The 21,022-nt window shown below is 41.8% G+C and overlaps 1 protein-coding gene across 4 annotated transcripts in view; it reads left to right on the top strand.

The window, feature by feature from the left end:
* The first annotated feature begins 269 nt into the window (after positions 1 to 269).
* LOC122551387 (RELT-like protein 1) overlaps positions 270 to 21,022 on the top strand; it is a 78,379-nt gene continuing 57,626 nt past the window's right edge. For 2 of the 4 annotated variants that reach the window (XM_087987154.1, XM_087987152.1), the window contains exon 1: positions 7,546 to 7,562. In XM_087987154.1, coding sequence (XP_087843280.1) covers positions 7,553 to 7,562 — 10 coding nt within the window. In that variant the 5' untranslated portion in view covers positions 7,546 to 7,552. Of the gene's footprint in view, positions 406 to 7,490; positions 7,511 to 7,545; positions 7,563 to 21,022 lie in introns of those variants that run through there. The other 2 variants (XM_043693229.2, XM_087987158.1) reach the window with 2 other exon arrangements.

Here is a 21,022-nt window from a genome sequence, read left to right as displayed (position 1 = left end):
ACAGTTGTGCCATCGGTTGGGTGGGCTTGACTTCAGCTGCCAGGTACCTAAACCCTGGAATTCCCGCCCGAAATCATTCTCCCTCCAGTAAAGGTGCTCTTTTTAAAAGCTAGCCCATCTGGATACCTGGCCTGGTGTTGCTTTTATGCGGTTCAGTCGTGTTGAATCTTGTCCGATGAGGCTCCCGTTGAGTGTCCGGGAAACCTTTTCAGCAACCTGCTGATGTTATAAAGAGGAGACGCTGCTGGGTTGCAGGAGGAGTCGGGAGATAGTAAACCCCGCCTCTGGTGGATCCTCACTTTCCGGCTGCTCTTCCTGGGAGGGAGGCGCGAGCGGGATCCGTTGGAGTTTGTAAAGAGAGGAGCGCGTGCCGTGTGGCTGTTGTCCGGGTGCGCGTGGAGATGGGTGAGTAGTGGGGGAAGAGGGAAAGGGAGGCCGTGGTCACTGTTTCCGGGAAGCTGCAGGGGATCGGGCCGGTAGTGCCCCCAACCCCGGTCGGTTTGCTGCTCCCCTTTAAATGGATTACCGTCAGAAATGGGATGGTGCTCGCGGATCCGGACGGGGAGGGAGTGGGGAATGTCCCTGGCGTGACTTCTGCTCACCCGGGTTTAACTCGGCGGCGGCGAACCCGGAGTGTGGCCCTTTAACTGCGTGGGAAGGGAGAGGACGCCTCTCACTTTCTGATCAACACCAACGTTTGCCAAATGGTTATCTTGCAGTTTGCTGCAGCGTTTGTTATTACTCCGGACTTTTTCATCCAGCATCCGCAAAGTAAAAGTACAGTATTTTATGAATTCTTAACTCAGTTTGTGATCACGTTTCTGGTTTGGAACAAAAACAGAAATTACTGGAGAAACTCAGCAAGTTTGGCACCAAACGTAGGGAGAGAAACAGACCTGCAGAACTAAACCCGAAATGTAGGGGATGAAAACAGCAATGTTCTTTTTATCCTATTAGCAGAGTTTTACAGGTCTGGATATAAATTTGTCGGAAAATTAGTGTATAACTTTTATGTAACCTGGGTAGGCTGGGATTTAAGGGAGCAGTAGGGAACAAACTAGAAGTTTCTAAAGTAAATGTTTCTTATCGTGTTAGAAGGGCCAAAATCACAAGTTTTAGTTTTTTTATGTTTTGCAAGTTTCCACAGGTTGATAAAGTGAAATGTCTGTCATATACCTTTGGTTTATTTCCAAAGGTTTGATGCATTAGGTCTAAATCTTTGCTTTTATTGCTCATGATTATATTTAATAGTTTGAAAATGTATTAGTTGTGCAGTCCAGGTAATGACAGTTGAAAATAAAAGTTGCAGTTTGTAATCTCAGGTCCAGCTGTGTGCTTTGAGGGAATATTTAGCTGTTTAACAATTAATGATCCGTAATGATCTGTTTTACTGAGGGATGCCAGTAGTGTCAGCTGCTGAGTAATCGTTGAGGAGGAGACACAATAGAGATGTTCATATTGATTTTCTGCTTGGAGAGATTAAAAAGCTAGTCAGGTTCTATGGTTGTGATAAATTAGTCATTGCCCATTGCTTGGGACTGCACATTTATGGATATCTGATAATGGCATTTTATCAGGTTTGGCTGTAATGATGCTTATCTATACAATCAGATGACGCACTGCCAACTTTTATACTTCTGTGAAGATTTAATGTCTGTACTATGAATCTGTAAATTTTGAAAATGGACTTCAGTCGTGACAAAATAAATAAATAACTGAATCAAGATTTTTGCTGTTCATTCAGTGCATGTAATTTAACCTGATTTTATTTTTGTACACAATTCAGTGCATAATAATGTGCATAACTGCAAACCAAAGGAGTTTTAGTTGTATTGCTTTTTCTACAGTTGACTTGCCAGTTTAATTGAGATTGTGTTCTGTAATTTAAAATGTAAATTGATCTGACCGAATCAGCAATAAGTATATAACAGTCAGATGTCTGTCATTTTCCTTATGTGACAACACTTAGTTCACGTTGAAAGCTCTGGTTGCATAACGTAGAATCACAATTACAGTTATAGGTTAAACAGCTTAAAATGATTCCTATGGGAAGCCAAATTATACTATATTAAAGCTGGGTTCCTTTGGATGTTTCTGTCCAGAAACAAAGTACTGTATATGTATAATACTGTTATTCTTATTGAAATAACTTGCAAAGCAATGAATATAAAAGAGATACGATATTTTAAAAAATACTTTTACTGTTCAGTCAGAGTCATGGAGATGTACAGTGTGAAAACAGGCCCTTCGATCCAATTCCATGCCGACCAGATATCCCAACCCAATCTGGTCCCATCTGCCAGCACCTGGCTCATATCCCTCCTAACCCTTCCCATTCATATACCCATCCAGATGCCTTTTAAATGTTGCAATTGTACTCGCCTCCACCACTTCCTCTGGCAGCTCATCCCATTCACGTACCACCCTCTGAGTGAAAGAGTTGCCCTTAAGTCTCTTTTGTATCTTTCCTCTCTCACCCTAAACCTATGCCCCCTAGTTCTGGACGCCCCCTAGTTCTGGACACCCCCAACCCAGGGAAAAGACTTTGCCTATTTATCCTATCCATGCCCCTCATAATTTTATAAACCTCAACAAGGTCACCCCTCAGCTTCCGACAGTCCAGGGAAAACAGCTCTAGCCTATTCAACCTCTCCCGATAGCTCAAATCCTCCAAACCTGGCAGCATCCTTGTAGATGTTTTCTGAACACTTTCAAGTTTCACAACATCTTTCCGATAGGAAGGAGACCAGAATTAAATGCAATATTCCAACAGTGGCCTAACCAATGTCCTGTACAGTCATAACATGACCTCCCAACTCCTGTACTCAATACTCTGACTAATAAAGGAAAGCACTGTGCCACCGTGCTGTGTGGGCGGCACGGTGGCACAGTGGTTAGCACTGTTGCCTCACAGCGCCTGAGACCCGGGTTCAATTCCCGCCTCAGGCGACTGACTGTGTGGAGTTTGCACGTTCTCCCCGTGTTTGCGTGGGTTTCCTCCGGGTGCTCTGGTTTCCTCCCACAATCCAAAGATGTGCAGGTCAGGTGAATTGGCCATACTAAATTGGCCGTAGTGTTAGGTAAGGGGTAAATGTTGGGGTTTGGGTGGGTTCGCTTCAGCGGGTCGGTGTGGACTTGTTGGGCCGAAGGGCCTGTTTCCACACTGTAATGTAATCTAATAATCTAAATCTAATACCAAACGCCGCCTTCATTATCCTATCTGCCTGTGACCCTGTTTTCAAGCAGCTATGAATCTGCACTCCAAGGTTTCTTCAGCAACACTCGCCAGGACCTTATCCTGAAGTGTATACGTCCTGCTAAGATTTGCTTTCCCAAAATGCAGCACCTTCCATGTATCTAAATTGAACTCTATCTGCCACTTCTCAGCCCATTAGCCCATCTGATCAAGATCCCATTGTAATTGGAGATAACCTTCTTCGCTGTCCACTACACCTCCAATTTTGGTGTCATCAGCAAACTTACTAACTTACATCTCTTATGCCTCATATTCAAATTATTTACATAAATGATGAAAAGTAGTGGACCCAGCACCGATCCTTGTGGCACTGCACTGGTCACAGGCCTCCAGTCTGAAATGCAACCTTCCACCACCACTGTTTGTCTTCTACCTTTGAGCCAGTTCTGTATTCAAATGGCGAGTTCTCCCTGTATTCCATGAGATCTAACCTTGCTCGCCAGTCTCCCATGGGGAACCTTGTCGAATGCCGTATTGAAGTCCATATAGGTCACATCTACCACTCTGCCCTTTATCAATCCTCTTTGTTACTTCTTCAAAAAACTCAATTAAGTTTGTGAGACATGATTTCCCACACACAAAGCCATGTTGACTATCCCGAATCAGTCCTTGCTTTTCCAAATACATGTACATCCTGTCCCTCAGGATTCACTCCAACAACTTGCCCACCACTGAGGTCAGGCTCACTGGTCTATAGTTCTCTGGCTTGTCCTTACCACCCTTCTTAAACAGTGGTACCACATTAGCCAACCTCTAGTCTTCCGGCACCTCACCTGTGATTATCGATGATACAAATACCTCAGTAAGAGGCGCAGCAATCACTTCACTGGCTTCTCACAGAGTTCTAGGGTACGCCTGATCAGGTCCGGGAGGTTTATCCACTTTCATTTGTTTCAAGACATCCAGCACTTCCTCCTCTGTAGTATGGACATTTTCCAAGATGTCATCATCTATTTCCAACATTCTATATCGTCCATGTCCTTTCCCACAGTAAATACTGATGCAAAATACTTACTTAGTATCTGCCCTATCTCCTGCAGCTCCACACAAAATTCGCCTTGCTGAATTCTGGTGGACCCTGTTCTCTCCCTAATTACCCTTTTGTCTTTAATGTATTTGTTAAAAACCTTTTGGATTTTCCTGAACTCTTATTTGCCAAAGTTATGTCATGTTCCCTTTTTGCCCTCCTAATTTTTCTCTCGAGTATACTCCTGCTGCCTTTATGCTCTTCTTAAGGATTCACTCGATCTCTCCTGTCTATTCCCGACATATGCTTTCTTCGTTTTCTTAACCAAACCCTCAATTTCTTTAGTCATCCAGCATTCCCTATACCTACCAGCCTTTCCTTTCAACCGAACAGGAATATACTTTCTCTGGACTCTTGTTCTCTCATTTCTGAAGGCTTCCCATTTTCCAGCCATTCCTTTACCTGCGAACATCTGCGCTCAATCAGCTTTCGAAAGTTCTTGCCTAATACCGTCAAAATTGGCCTTCCTGCAATTTAGAACTTCAACTTTTAGATCTGGTCTATCCTTTTCCATCACTATTTTAAAACTAATAGAACTATGGTCGCTGGCCCCAAAGTGTTCCCCCACTGACACCACAGTCACCTGCCCTGCCTTATTTCCCAAGAGTAGGTCAGGTTTGGCAACTTCTCTAGTCGGTACATCCACATACTGAATCAGAAAATTTTCTTGTATGCACTTAACAAATTCTTCTCCATCTAAACCCTTAACAGTATGGCAGTCCCAGTCTATGTTTGAAATGTTAAAATCCCCTACCATAACCACTCTATTATTGGTACAGATAGCTGAGATCTCCTGACAAGTTTGTTTCTCAATTTCCCTCTGACTGTTAGGGGGTCTATAATACAATCCCAATAAGGTAATCATCTCTTTCTTATTTCTCCGTTCCACCCAAATAGCTTCCCTGGATGTATTTTCAGGAATGTCCTCCCTGCTATCCCTTATCAAAAACGCCACTCCCCCTCCTCTCTTGCTTCCCTTCCTGTCCTTCCTGTAGCATTTGTATCCTGGAACATTAAGCTGCCAGTCCTGTCCATCCCTGAGGAGAAAGTGAGGTCTGCAGATGCTGGAGATCAAAGTTGAAACTTTATTGCTGGAACAGCACAGCAGGTCAGGCAGCATCCAGGGAACAGGAGATTCGACGTTTCGGGCACAGGCCCTTCTTCAGGAATGAGCAGAGAGTGTTCAGCAGGAGAAGATAAAAGGTAGGGAGGAGGGACTTGGAGGAGGGGCGTTGGAAATGTGATAGGTGGAAAGAGGTCAAGGTGAGGGTGATAGGTCGGAGTAGGATGGAGGCGGAGAGGTCAAGAAGAAGACTGCAGGTCAGGAAGGCGGTGCCGGGCTGGAGGGATTCGGCTGAGACAAGGTGGGGGAAGGGGGGTTGAAGAAACTGGTGAAGTCCAAGTTCATCCCCTGTGGTTGGAGGGTTCCCAGTCGGAAGATAAGACGCTCCTCCTCCGACCGTCGCGTTGTTGTGGTTTGGCGGTGGATGAGTCCAATGACCTGCATATCCTCGGTGGAGTGGGAGGGGGAGTTGAAATGCTGTGCTACAGGGTGGTTGGGTTGGTTCGTCCGGGTGGCCCAGAGGTGCTCTCTGAATCGCTCCGCAAGTAGGCGGCCTGTCTCCCCAATATAGAGGAGGCCACACCGGCTGCAGCGGATGCAGTAGATGATGTGGGTGGAGGTGCAGGTGAATCTGTGGCGGATATGGAAGTTTCCTTTGGGGCCTTGGAGAGAAGTGAGGGGCCACGTTTCTGTAATTGCTATGATATCCCAGTCCCACGTTCCTAACCATGCCTCGAGTTCATCTGCCTTCCCTGTTAGATCTCTTGCATTGAAATAAATGCAATTTAAATGATCAATCCTACCTTGTTCTCTGCTTTGTCTCTGCCTGCCCTGACTGTTTGACTCGCCTTTGTTCTCAACTGTACCAGTCTCTGATTGAAATCTTTCCTCACTATCTCCCTGAGCCCCACCCGAATTGCACCAATTTAGGTGCAATCCGTTCTTCTTGTACAGGTCACTTATACCCCAAAACAGCTTCCAATGATCCAAAAATGTGAATCCTTCTCCTATACACCAGCTCCTCAACCATGCATTCATCTGATCTATCCTCCTATTCATGCCCTCACTAGCTCGTAGCACCGGGAGTAATCCAGATATTACTATTCTCGAGGACCTCCTTTTTAAATTCCTGTCTAACTCTCTCTAATCTACGTTCAGAATCTCATCCTTTTCCCTTCCTATGTCGTTAGTTCCAATGTGTACAATGACCTGCTGGCCCCTCTTTCCCCCTTTGGAACATTCTGCACCTTCTCTGAGACATCCTTGACCCTGGCACCAGGGAAGCAACACACCATTCTGATTTTTTTGCTGCTGGCCACAGAAACGTCTGCCTGTACCTTGGACTAGAGAGTCTGCTAACGCAATCAATTGCTTGGAACCCGACGTCCCTCTCATTACATTAGAGCCAGCCTCAATATCAGAAACTTGGCTGTTCATGATACATTCCCCTGAGAATCCGTCACCCCCTACATTTTCCAAAACAGTATACTTGTTTGAAATGGGGCTAGCCACAGAAGACCCCTGCACTACCTACTTACCTACCTTTCTTACCTTTGGTGGAGTTAACCCATCTATATGGTAAAAACAATGACTGCAGATGCTGGAAACCAGATTCTGGATTAGTGGTGCTGGAAGAGCACAGCAGTTCAGGCAGCATCCAAGGAGCTTCGAAATTGACGTTTCGGGCAAAAGCCCTTCATCAGGAATAAAGGCAGTGAGCCTGGAGCGTGGAGAGATAAGCTAGAGGAGGGTGGGGGTGGGGAGAAAGTATCATATATGACTGTGTATCTGAGTCTTTTTTTTTCCCCCTTCCTATAATTGCTATCCATTACATCCCCTTGCTCTTGTAAATTCCTCATTACCCCTGTCTGTATCTCCAACCGATGCATTCAATCTGATAGGATTCGCAACCGTCAGCATTTATTGCAGGTATAATCTTCATTACTCTGTAAACTCTCCCTAATCTCCCACATCCGACAAGAAGAGCATATCACTCTACTAAGGGCCATTTTTGCTTCTTTCAGTCTACAGATCCAGAACATAACACTGTCCTATTCCTCTACAAAACACTGCTCCAGTTTAAATTAATTCTGATGGCTTATACAGTAGTGCCTCGACATACGAATGACCCCGTTCACGAACAAATCGGTTTACGAACAGGATTGTAAGTAAAATTTTGCTTCAACGTACGAACGAAATTCAAGGTATGAGCGAAGGTACGAACGCAAAAAGCCCGTGTGCGACCACGTGGTTTCATTGTTCTGCTTTGCTGCGTGCTTGTTGAACGCAAAAGCTCTCTGGCCCCGCGTGATCTCATTCAGTTCATCTTTGGCGTGTGCGCTGTGAACAGCGTTCATTGCTATGTCCAAGCATTCTTACGTTATCCGAACAATGGGAAAAATTGATTCAGTTCGCGAACCGGGTCCCGGAACAGATTGAGCTCATAAGTTGAGGCGCTACTGTATTTTAAGTTTAATCAAGAGACATATCTCAAAAAACATATAATCAAGAAAAAAACCACTCTACTCACTACTGCAGACTTATTTTAAGGCCATGCTTAAAATCCACTTATCTGTTTCTGTGCTGTGACCGCTCCCAGACTGGTTCCTCCAAGGTCAGTTGTGAAGTTGAGTGTTTTTTAATTTTCCCAGATGTACTTCGATGTCCAGCGATACATGAGTCCTGTTAAGTTCACTGGTTTCTATCTAATGGCAAGAGTTTGTGCAAAGAGCAATTGGACTCCCAGACTGACTTGGACCCTACTTTTATTACTAGATGGAGCCCAAAGTATCAATGTGAGTTTGGGAGGGGAGCTGATAAACATGAAGACATTAAGGTCTAGCATAAGAATAGCGGATGAGAAGCAAGACCATGGTTGGAAGGGAAAGCAAGACTAAGGTGAGACATAGCCAGGAATCAAAGCTGGGTGAGAAGCTAAAATCCATGCCCGATGCAAGGGTGGGATTGTGGTAACTTTAAGTGAGGTCTTGGTGTAAATGCCTAGTCTCAGGCAAGTAAAACTGTCATGTCATGTATTTGAATGTTCATTGTGCAATGATATTATGACTTTAAGACGTATTTTGTCATAGGTTTTATTTTAATGAAGAAAGGTTGAGATCAGCGGTACTGAGAAGTCTGCTTCAAAGCTCATAAAGTAATCAGTTTGTGAGGCCTTGGTGTTTGTTTTCTAAGGTTTGGACAATAGAAACAGCCTGATTGGGTGGGGTCCAGCTACCCTAGACCTAGGATTTTTAGCTTTAGTTTTTCAGTAGTAGCTACTGGAATCTTGAACCTGCAGTACATTATTCCCCACTACTGAGTTTTCTCAATGTTTTTCCGCCTGGACTGGAGACTTGAATGTAAGATAATTTATTTTTCTGAACTTGTTTTTGCTAAGTGTATGTTTATGGGATGTTAGCATATTGGAACAATTATTGTTTAGTAGTTAAATAATCTATTACTTTGTTCAGTTTTCCAAAAAAGTAGTTGATCCAATTTTTTTCTTTTGTTATATTTTAGCTATAGTGTATGAATAAAGTGTATTTTGCTTCAAATCTGATAGCTTGACCAATTAATTGCATTTGGAATGCAACACCTTACACACCTTTAAAATAAGAAAAAATAGGGTTTAGACTATCTTAATATATTTTTGGGTGTTTGGTCTGGTCCATAACAACTGATTTTTCTACTGCAGTGGTACACGTTTAAAAAAATGCAAGGTGTATTTTATCACACTACGAACTTAAAAACATGTTTTTGCTTTCCTTCCTGGGAAAGGGGAACTGAGTTGAATGCCCCCAAACCCTGTAATTGTACAAGGAATTGTGAGGATTGCAGTATTCCCCCAGAATATTTTCACATTTCACAACATCAATGCAAGATTGTTAAGTGCACAATTTAAAACTTGATCTCAAAATCAATAGTCTGGCTAAACTGGTATTTTTATTACTGAAATTGTAGCCAAGCACGAGGTATCTTTTGAAAGCAGGGAAATTTGGGAGAGAGTGGGTGCAGGTTAGGAATATAGTTGGATAAGAAATGTACTTAGTAATTGCTTGTGCAATGCATTGTCTTTTTATAGTATTGAAATATTGAGATTGCTGTGTTAATCATTCAGACACAATGCATTTGATTGTTTACGCCTATTTGTGTGCAAGATGAAATGTAAGTACTTTCTTTTGCACTTTAGTATGTGTCTTCTAACAACTTTAGGGTGTTTAAAATTGCTTTGCATGTGATACATGTTTAAATCAGGTGTAAGCAGTCAGAGGATTCCACCTTGTTTGCAGAAGGTGGTATCAATTTATTTACCTGAGCTGACTATTTCGTGGTGTTGTGACTGATAAAAGAACTGTCACAACCATGCAAGGATAGCTGAGGGGGATAAGTTGCTGAAACATTAAATTAAGGTCTGCATTTATGTAATAGTAATTAATGTTTTTTGCTTTATACAAAATGTGTTTCACAATATATGGCTTCCAGGGGATGATTTTAGCTTTGTGCTGATTTAACGAGAACCATAGAATTTAAGAACTTTCTTGGTCAAGCTGTACCCTGCCTATTGGTGTCTACGCAATTCAAGTACTGCATAGTTGCTAGTAATTATTCCATTAAAGCCAGATTCATGATTTCAAAACTATATTAAAGACAATTGAGAGGGCACAGCATTTTAGACTTCATTTAATGTGTACTTGTCTAACATGGTAAGGTCCTAGGGAGTGTTGCTGAACAAAGAGACCTTGGAGTGCAGGTTCATAGCTCCTTGAAAGTGGAGTCGCAGGTAGATAGGATAGTGAAGAAGGCGTTTGATATGCTTTCCTTTATTAGTCAGAGTATTGAGTACAGGAGTTGGGAGGTCATGTTGCAGCTGTACAGGACATTGGTTAGGCCACTGTTGGAAAATTGCATTTAATTCTGGTCTCCTTCCTATCGGAAAGATGTTGTGAAACTTGAAAGGGTTCAGAAAAGATTTACAAGGATGTTGCCAGGGTTGGGGGATTTGAGCTGTAGGGAGTGGCTGAACAGGCTGGGGCTGTTTCCCCTGGAGTACCGGAGGTTGAGGGGTGACCTTATAGATGTTTACAAATTATGAGGGGCATGGATAGGATAAATAGACAAAGTCTTTTCCTTGGGGTTGGGGAATCCAGAACTAGAGGGCATAGGTTTAGGGTGAGAGGGGAAAGACATAAAAGAGACCTAAGGGGCAACCTTTTCACATAGAGAGTGGTACGTGTATGGAATGAGCTGCCAGAGGATGTGGTGGAGGCTGGTGCAATTGCAACATTGAAGAGGCATTTGGATGGGTATATGAATAGGAAGGGTTTGGAGGGATATGGGCCGGGTACTGGCAGGTGGGACTAGATTGGGTTGGGATATCTGGTCGGCGTGGACAGATTGGACTGAAGGACCTGTTTCCATGCTGTACATCTCTATGACTCTTTTGAACTTTTGCCTTAAATTTAATTGTGGTTAGAACAACGGTTACAAGGTGGGCTGTAATTGAAGAAAACTCAGTGCGCTGTTATTCATCACTAGGGTCATGCACTGGAAATCAGACTAATCACAAAAATTAAAGTTTCGAAAAGCATACAGAATTCCTCCAGTTTACCTTTCTTTCAGATCCATAAAATTCTGACCCCTTTCGACCCCCCCCCCCCCCCCCCAAATCCTTTACTCATATATATGGACATAAAATCTTTTTCTTTTTGTTGAGTATGTCTATGGATGGAGTGAAAGACTGGGCAGGCAGTTTAATGGTTCTTGTTCATTGGGTTTGCTGTACTTATCCTTTTAGCTTGTCAAGACATGCGGCTGAATGATCTTTCTCCTCTAGCCATTTGCTTGAAGGAGATAGTTCGTGGCTGGTTCACACTTGTACAATCTCTGGTTTACTGGTTAAAAGCCACAGCTTGCATAGCAGCTTGCTTTGGATGTTTTTAACTGCAGAGGAGAGTAAGTTTTTTGGAGGTCTGATGACATCTCTCTACTTGTTTACAGCCATAGCCTAGTCAACTACCCCACAATCACATGCTTATTGCAGGGCTGAAAGCCTTTGTTGTCAATACAGTAATTGGTCACTTGTCCACAGACTAATCAGCTACTTGTTGCTGGCCAAAGCTGCATTCATGTACGCCCTTTGGTTTCAACTCACCTGTGATCTAGATCTCCACTACTGATTGAACAAGAAGTTGTGTAAACAATGAATGTCAGCTTACTTGATTGTATAAAGTGCGGTGTGACAGTGTTTCATAAGTGTCTTTTTCCTATTTCAGTCCATGATCAAAAATACAGAAAAATGAAATAGCACAGTCTTTATAGGCACTTTATTGTCTGCTTTAATGCTTAAGTTTCTGGTCAAAATGGTTAGTATTTGTAATTATGTTGCTGAATGTTTACGTAACAGACCAAATGCACAGTTAGAAGCTAAAACAGAGCCAGGATGGAGGATTTTAAGTCAAGATACTAATTATTTTCATGAGCTTCCATTTTCTGTCTGTTGCTTACTTAAGCTTCATGCTTTAATTATAGTTGGTAAATTGTTAACATTGTATAACTAGCAATTTATCAAACTGCTCAATGGAAATAAAAACAAAGTTATGTGAATCACAAATCCATTCCCTTTTTTAAAATTAATTTCCGGGATGAGGGTATTGTTGGGCAAGCCAGCATTTGTTGCCTATTGCTAATTGTCCAAAGGATTTTTTCCAACGGTCGACAGTGGATTCACGGTCATCAGTAAACTCTTCCAGATTTAACTGAGTTCACATGATACCATCTGCTGTAGTGGGGTTCGAACCTGGGTCCCTAGACCATTACCTGGGTCTCTGGATTAACAGTTCAGCAATAATACCACGAGACCATTGCCTCCCTGTCTTTTGAAGGGAAATGGTTATGACATGTTTGTATTTTTAGCTTCAAGATCTCAAGGCATGATTATCGGTCTTTTCTCATTGCACACCTCTTCTTTCACCAGTTTCCTCATTTCCCCTCCCCCCAGCCTGTCTCAGTCAAATCCATCAAATTCAGCACCGCCTTCCTAACCTGCAATCTTCTTCCCGACCTCTCCGCCCCCACCCCAGTCTGACCTATCACCCTCACCTTGACCTCTTTCCACCTATCACATTTCCGACGCCCCTCCCCCAAGTCCCTCCTCCCTATCTTTTATCTTAGCCTGCTGGACCAACTTTCCTCATTCCTGAAGAAGGGCTAATGCCCGAAACGTCGATTCTCCTGTTCCCTAGATGCTGCCTGACCTGCTGCGCTTTTCCAGCAACACATTTCCATCTCTGATCTCCAGCATCTGCAGACCTCACTTTCTCTTCATCGCTAGCATCAGTTCATCTAATGACAACTGTAAAGTGAGGTGCTATCAACTCGATCCATGCTAGAATTGGGTTAATTGAGAGAATATGGGTTCGTTATGTTAGTAAGTTTATCTGAAAAGGGTATGTAAACAACCACCCATGACCATCAGCTGCTTGTATGTTCAGTTTTATGGTAAAACACTTCAAACTCCCCCTCCCACTCTGCCAAAGACATGCAAATCCTGTGCCTTCTCCACTACAAAATCTTAGCCACCTGACAACTGGAAGAAGAACACCTCATCTTCCGCCTTGGGACCCTCCAACCATATGGATTCAATGTCGATTTTCACCAGTTTCCTCACCTCCCCTCCCTCTCGACCTTATCCCAGATCCAACCCTCCAACTCGGCACTGCCCTCTTGAACTGTTCTACCTGTCCATCTTCCTTCCTACCTATCTGCTCCACCCTCCACTCAGACCTATGACCTTCATCCACCTATTGCATTTCCTAGCTATTCCCTCCCACCCTCAGCCCCACCCCACTCCCATTTATAAGCCACCCCCCTAGAGCAACCCCCCAATTCTTGATGAAGAGCTTATGCTCGAAATGACGACTCTCTTGCTCTTTGGATGCTGCCTGACTGGCTGTGCTTTTCCAGCACCACACGTTTTGACTCTGATCTCCAACATCTGCAGTCCTCACTGTCTCCTGGTAAAACATTGGTCTGTGAAAATCTGATTTTTGTTTTCAATTGTCGTTTCGTTGATTATTTGTAATGTCTTCTAATTGTGGTCTTGTGCAAATTAGGCATCCCTACATGAATGCTTCACATGCCTTAGCACCTTCTGTGCTATCCTGTAGTATTCTGGTTTGGGAGCTATACTTTAAAAGATTACTGTCTAAAACTCATTAACTGCTCAACAGCCCCAAACCATTAGATTTTTCTTTATTTTGTGCTTTTGAGGCAGTCCTTTGGGATTAAAGGTGATTTGATGTCACCTTGGTTTGGTGAGTTCTGAGTTGTTTGATAACTCTAATTTGTAATCTCCAGACTCTGCTTTCCGTGTCACATTGTGTTTGAAGGATCAGTTAGGTACTTTGTTTCGATGTATGTGCACTTACTTCAACAGTTTACTTCACTTCTATACATTCTTGACAAAGCCCTTCATTGTATTTGGTGCACTTCCTGAATGAGCTTTATCCATTTTGGTTGGTCGTAAGCCAGAGACTGGTGTGTAAATTTGAAGTTTATCCCACTTCTTGTAAAATTTGAAATCTCAAATGTAAACAGATTTTGGAGGAATGAACAGCCTGTTTTTGTTATTTTGATATGCAGATCACCAAATAAGAACATTAGATGCCTGAGTAAATTTAAGGAGGAGTTAGACAGATTTTTAATTGGTAATGGGTTGAAGGGAGAAAAGGCAAGAACGTGGAGGTGACGAGTATATCAACCATGATTGAATGGCAGAGCAGACTCGATGGGCCAAATGGCCTAATTCTACTCCTCTGTCTTTTGAACAGGAAGAGGCCATTATTGCTCATTTAAATCACCTTTAACATTCATCCAACTTATTTAAGTTTCTTACAAAATAAAGTTGATGTCGTCATACAATGTATTGTGATTTAATTAAATTAATACATCCTGAAAGTGTTCCTTCAAAATACAGGTAGTATGCATTTGAAGTTGTGATTGCAAAGATGATTTAGCAAGGATGATACCAGAAATGCATGGGTGCATGTATCAGAAATGGATTGATAGGTTTGGGTTCTTTCTTCTCTTGGGTGTGAGTGTGTGTGTTGTGCAGTGGAACAAATGGCTGCAAGGTGACCTTCAAACTTATGGAAGGTTCGATAGAGTCAACACAGAATGATTCCTCTTGTGTGGGAGAGCATAATTAGAGGTCATTGTCATTAGATAATTACCACCAAAATGTCGAATAGTGAATTCAGGAGAAATTTATTTGCCTAATAGTTGCGAGGGTATCAAACCCACCACGACTGAGAAGGAAATAATGTATTCAATGGGAAAATACACAGATAGTCATGAAGATTTAAATAAAAAACTATGGGAGGAGGCTCAAGTGGAGCATGGACTAGTTATAACAAGTGGGCTGTTTCTGTGCCATACTTGCTGTATAATCCTAAACACGTGGGCAGCACGATGGCACAGTGGTTAGCACTGTTGCCTCACAGCGCCAGATACCCGGGTTCAATTCCAGCCTCAGGCGACTCTTTGTGGAGTTTGCACATTCTCCCCGTGTCTGCGTGGGTTTCTTCTGGGTGCTCCGGTTTCCTCCCACAGTCCAAAAATATGCAGGTTAGGTGAATTGGCCATGCTAAATTGTACGTAGTGTTAAGTGAAGGGGTAAATGTAGGGGAATGGGTCTGGGTGGGTTGCACTTTGGCGGGTCGGTGTGGACTTGTTGGACCTGTTTCCACGCTGTAAGTAATCTAATCAATCTAATCACTTAGATTCAAGTGGTGCATATGTAGCTATGCAGTGATTTCAATGCATGAAGCACAACAGTATGATTTAGCCATCTCAAGATATTTTTTGATGACTTGATCTGTCTGTGCACTGTGATATTTTGTGCCTTGTAACATTAAGTTTGCTATTGTTGCATGTAACTGCTGTGGTCTCTTCCCATTACTACTTACCAGTGATTGTAATGGAGAGAAAAAAGAATGAAAAGCAAGTCAAGTGTCATGACTACATCATCTATATTGAACTATTAATCATGACTACAGGGCAGACAGCTAAAATGGCTGAGAATGTGAATTCTGAGCAATGTGATTCAATGACCATCTGGAAGGAGAGTGTGAATTATCCTCTGCCTCAAGAGGGACCGAGGAATGTAACACCTGATTGGGGAAAAAAAAAGCTTCAATGAAAGGGCTTCAGAAGGAAGAAATGCACTGCACTGCAAAGCGAATTATAATATCCGGTGAATATCTGCTTGGAACACACAGGGTGAAAAGGAGAGAGACAGGTTGGATTTTCTCCTTTTTTAAAGAATGCTTAAGAACAATTTAAAAGCCAGTTCAGCTTCTGTCTGTGTGCTAGTGGGTGAAGGTGTGTGCTCGTGGGTCACAGCTGAGAAACCCCATGTTCTACTTGAGAAAAGAAAGTCACACTCTTTTTTTTTCTGGAAACTAGGAAGCAAGCAGAGCTGCAGTTGAACAGGACAAAGACCCAAAGCCAATCATCTTGAAATCAATAGTTACTGACCAAAATCAGTGCAACCGCGATCACCCAAGAAACCAATCACAGCATCCCATTATGTGCATTTTACTGAATCCATCTAGTTTTTTTTTAGCTTTTGTCTTCCTTTTTAACTCACCTTTTGTTTCTAATCTGTGTATGTGTGTTTTATTATTATTTCTTCTCACATTTAGTAACTAATAAACTCACTTGTTAACTGAAGCCTGGTTAAAACGTAAACTTGGTCTGGGAGAAAGGATCCATAAAGGAAGGGATACTTTTAAAAAGTAAATGTGTTAGGACCAGTCAGTTCATTCTGTCTCCTGGGACCTTAGCAATGTTGAGTATTGTGCCTGGAATTGTAATAAGTTGGGGAACCTTGCTTGGGGGGGTGGGTGGTATGCTAGTTGCAACACAAGCTTCCTATAGCCTGATATCAGAGGTTCAAAATGTGCAATGATTAGTAAGAAACTAATCTATTTCCTATTGCTGTGGTACGTTGCATGGGATATAGCATGGATGCTCACCATGTTTTTCTGGCTACTTCAAAATGTGCTAAATATCATCCTATTGGATTATCACATTCAGCTAATAAACACGTTTATGTATAAATTAACTATCCCAAGAAATGAGCCTCCAACTGTTCGCACCCGGTAAGGTTATGACTCGAACAACCAGCCTGTGCTTGCATAACTCCAGAGTCCAACAGTGATTCTGCAATTGGACAACATTTGATGAACATTTCTGAATGTGCAAAAATCCACTTTGGGATTATCAGTCTGGCTTGCAATGAACCACACTTCTGTTTGCACAGGACCCTGTTCTTTGCATGCAGAAATAACATACACGTGCAGTATTGTTTCAACTAGATGAGTGACAGCCTATGTTAATTATTTGTTTCTTAGTGCCATGCTCAGACCAAACTAATCAGTCAATCTTGTTGGCTTAAAATTTAAACAAACCTGTCAGTTAAATGTCAAACAGCATTAATGGGCAAATTCTCCATGGCAACAAAGCAGAAGCCAATTTCCAACCAAATAGCACTTCCTGAATTTCTGGAAATATAGGCAATCCTGAGTTGCAAAGCGTTCTATTCTTAAATATGTTTGCAAGTCTATTTGTATACAAATCTGATCACAATGCTGAACAATATAAAATAGCCATTCGTAAACACAGGAAATGTTCATATGCTAGATCTTTAAAATTGCACCCTGTATGAGATGCATTTGTAAATGTGAGCGTTCATGTGTCAGATGTTTCTAAATTTGGTCCCCTCTGCCTAATCCATGATGATTTTCAGTTTATAGTATATTTTTACTTTAAATTTTTTTTAGTTTTGTAATGGACAAATAGCTTTTCCCTTTGAACAAAACTAGATTTAACTAATAATCACACCAATTGTAACAAAAACTAAATTTAAATTGAAGGTTGGGGAAGATCATAAGCTGAGAAGTTATACAGCAGTGTTTGTGGCCTGAGGATAACTCTGTCATTTTCAATTGCTTAGTGCTTTTACAGTATGGTCATTCTTGTACTCTTGAAAATATGAATTAGCTAATTTGTACAAAGCAAGCACCTACAAAAATCAGTGATGTAGTAATCAGATACTGTGCTTTGTGATGCTATTTGAGGTATAACGGTTGACCATGACATTGGGGTGAATTTCACTTTTGCTTCTTTGAACAGTGCCTATAAATCTCTTATGTTCACCATTTGGGGCCACAGTTTAAGAAGTCACTTGAAATACAATATTTTGGTGTTGCATTCAAGTCAGGTATCTAGAATAAGACTTGAAAGAGCCACCTTATGCATGCGCTGCCATAGTTGCTGAGATTAAGAACCTCATTACAGGTTATGAATCCAATCAAAGAAATTGAGTGCACTACAGAGAGCTACAAATGAGCCAAAGCTGGAACATTCCTCAAAGAATGAACTACATGCCCTTTCTGAGAAATGTTTATTTTTCTTCATTCACTGTCCTTTTTTCTTTGGTGATACATTCAATATAAAAATTTTTTAAATCATAGTATCGTAGAATGTCTATTATGTGGAAACAAGCCATTTGGCCCAACATGTCCACACTGACCTTCTGCAGAGTAACCCACCCAGACCAATTCCCTTACTACTCTACGTTTATCCCTGACTAAATAAACCTAAACCACACATCCCTGAAGACTGGGCAATTTAGCATGGCCAATTCACCTAACCTGCACATCAGTGGATCGTGGGAGGAAACCAGAGTATCCAGAGGAAACCCATGTAGACATGGAGAGTATGTGCAAACTCCACACACAGTCACCCGAGGCTGGAATCGGACCCGGGTTCCTGGTACTGTGAGGAATTTGTTTCCTGAAATTAAGAGCCAGTGTTGCATATTCAGATCATGCACACTGCAGAAACAAAAGATGCGGGGTGGATCAAAGGCTCAATGACACCAAGTCAATGCTGAAAATCCCATGGAAATTGTACAGCATCTTTTAAGTGTAGTAAATGGCAAATGATTATCTGCAGCCACTAACGACAAAATTCAGAATAACCTATATTCACTGCCATCTCTGGTATCCAATTCTCAATAGTCATAATGTTGACCTTCCCAGGTCCGTTAAAGCTGTGTGGATGTTGCTTAACTGTGTGTTTATAAATTTCTGTTTGTTAATTCACAATTATTCAAAATATTCCAGGGTTTCTGACTAAAACTGTACATTTTGGCCTGGACGTTTGCTGTGTTCGATGTCTCAGGGTCCTTTAAAATGATGAGTGGGTACAGGCTTTCACAACTTCACTCCCGGGCTTTCTGATTTGGGGGAGTGCTTTCTAAAACCATGGGCTTGTTTGTGTCATGAGCTTCACGTAAGTATACACATGGCTTACACTTTGCAATTTTCATGGAATTGGGCCGACTTTTTAAAGACAAAAAACAGAGAAACTGCTGGAGAAACTCAGCACGTCTGTCATCTTCTGTGGAGAGAAAGAGAGAGATATTGTGAATCATACATAGTCTGCATGAAGGAATGTTCTGAAACTTCAGTTCAAAATATGCCCCCTCATGTTCCTGCAACGCTGGGTATGCCTCCCAAGAAACCATCCTGACCCCCTGCCACATTATGGTATTTCCATACCCAGTCATTATTGTCTTGCAATTCTTCAGTCCTTGATTGACAGCTCTGACTGTCTGGTCTCTATACATGTTTATTTACTCAAACTTGAGGTTTGAAGTGTTTGCAGTTCCAGCTGCTAAAGCTGTTAAAAGTCTGGATTGTTCACATTTCTATTGCCCACTAGTAGAGTTTTAAAAAATTTATGGAAAGTTTTTAACAATGATCATTTTAAAAAAAAAACTTTTTCATTTGTTATGATCCCAGTTGATGTTATTACTGAACAAATCAGATCCCAGACTGACACATTAGTTGATAGATCATGTTTTGTTTTGATTTTAATAAAGTGATCTCTCACTGACACACAATGATGTGGATTTTGTTTTAACAATAAAACAGTTTATTTTCAAAAGAAATGAAGATAATATAATCAATTATCTACTTGTAACACAAACATTAATTAAACACACTGTGAAAGTGTGGTCACACAGGTCCTAAACACTTGTTTATAAATTTAATATATAATAATATCTAAACACACTCCTGGTACAGAACTCAAAAGTGCATTTTTTGTGCTACTCAAAAACACCACTCATACAGTAATCACTCAAGGGTCCCTGTCTCTAATAGGTTCAAGTCACTTGTGACTTTAACTAATAGACTGAAACATCTGATTGAACTCTAGGATGAAGTTTATACACCTGAACTTAAACGTATCAAGCTTTAAGTAAGTTCTTCTGATTTTAGTCCATCACTTCAGGTCTGAGACTTAGCACAAACTTTTAACTTCAAGGTAACCTAGTTTCGCAATAGCACCCCTTCTCAGGAGTACTGATTTATACAGCCATATTCATAGGACAACTCAAAACACAAAATAACTCTTTTTATAAAATCTTGCTAAGCCATGGGTGTTTCCCTTAAACCTGTCCTAGCCTTCTAAACTGGTAGTTATTTATCTTGTTCGATCATAATACGATACCAATGTGCTTTTAAAAAATCATTAAATCTAAAGTTAGGCCTCAAATTTTTTACAAAAAACAGGACAACAGTAATGCTTAAACTTGATTATTAACATCAGACAAACTGAACAGTTCATGTCTCTAATTAATCCAGAACCCACAAACTTAGAGTCCTAGAGATGTACAGCATGGAAACAGATCCTTCAGTCCAACCTGTCCACGCCGACCAGATATCCCAACCCAATCTAGTCCCAACTGCCAGCACCCAGCCCATATCCCTCCAAACTCTTCCTATTCGAACACCCATCCAAATGCCTCTTCAATGTTGCAATTGTACCAGCCTCCACCACATCCTCTGGCAGCTCATTCCATACACGTTACCACCCTCTGCGTGAAAATGTTGCCCCTTAGGTCTCTTTTATATCTAAACCTATGCCCTCTAGTTCTGGACTCCCCGACCCCAGGGAAAAGACTTTGTCTATTTATCCTATCTATGCCCCTCATAATTTTGTAAACTTCTATAAGGTCACCCCTCAGCCTCCGACGCTCCAAGGAAAACAGCCTTAGCCTGTCCAGCCACTCCCTGTAGCTCAGATCCTCCAACCCTGGCAACATCCTTGTAAATCATTTCTGAACCCTTTCAAGTTTCACAGATAGGAAGGAGACCAGAATTGCATGCAATATTCCAACAGTGGCCTAACCAATGTCCTGCACAGCCACAACATGACCTCCCAACTCCTGTACTCAATACTCTGACCAATAAAGGAAAGCATACCAAACGCCTTCTTCACTATCCTATCTACCTGCGACTTCACTTTCAAGGAGCTATGAACCTGCACTCCAAGGTCTCTTTGTTCAGCAACACTCCCTACTTCCTTACCATTAAGTGTATAAGTCCTGCTAAGATTTGCTTTCCCAAAATGCAGCACCTCGCATTTATCTGAATTAAACTCCATCTGCCACTTCTCAGCCCATTGGCCCATCTGGTCCAGATCCTGTTGTAATATGAGGTAACCCTCTTCGCTGTCCATGACACCTCCAATTTTGGTGTCATCTGCAAACTTACTAACTGTACCTCTTATGCCCGCATCCAAATCATTTATGTAAATGACA

This window comes from Chiloscyllium plagiosum, unplaced genomic scaffold (assembly GCF_037043375.1).
Source record: "Chiloscyllium plagiosum isolate Xiang-an unplaced genomic scaffold, Cpla_swu_hap1 HiC_scaffold_1, whole genome shotgun sequence".
Taxonomy (NCBI): Eukaryota; Metazoa; Chordata; class Chondrichthyes; order Orectolobiformes; family Hemiscylliidae; genus Chiloscyllium; species Chiloscyllium plagiosum.
The sequence above is the reverse complement of the archived record's forward strand: the minus strand, read 5'-3'. Positions and strand labels throughout refer to the sequence as shown.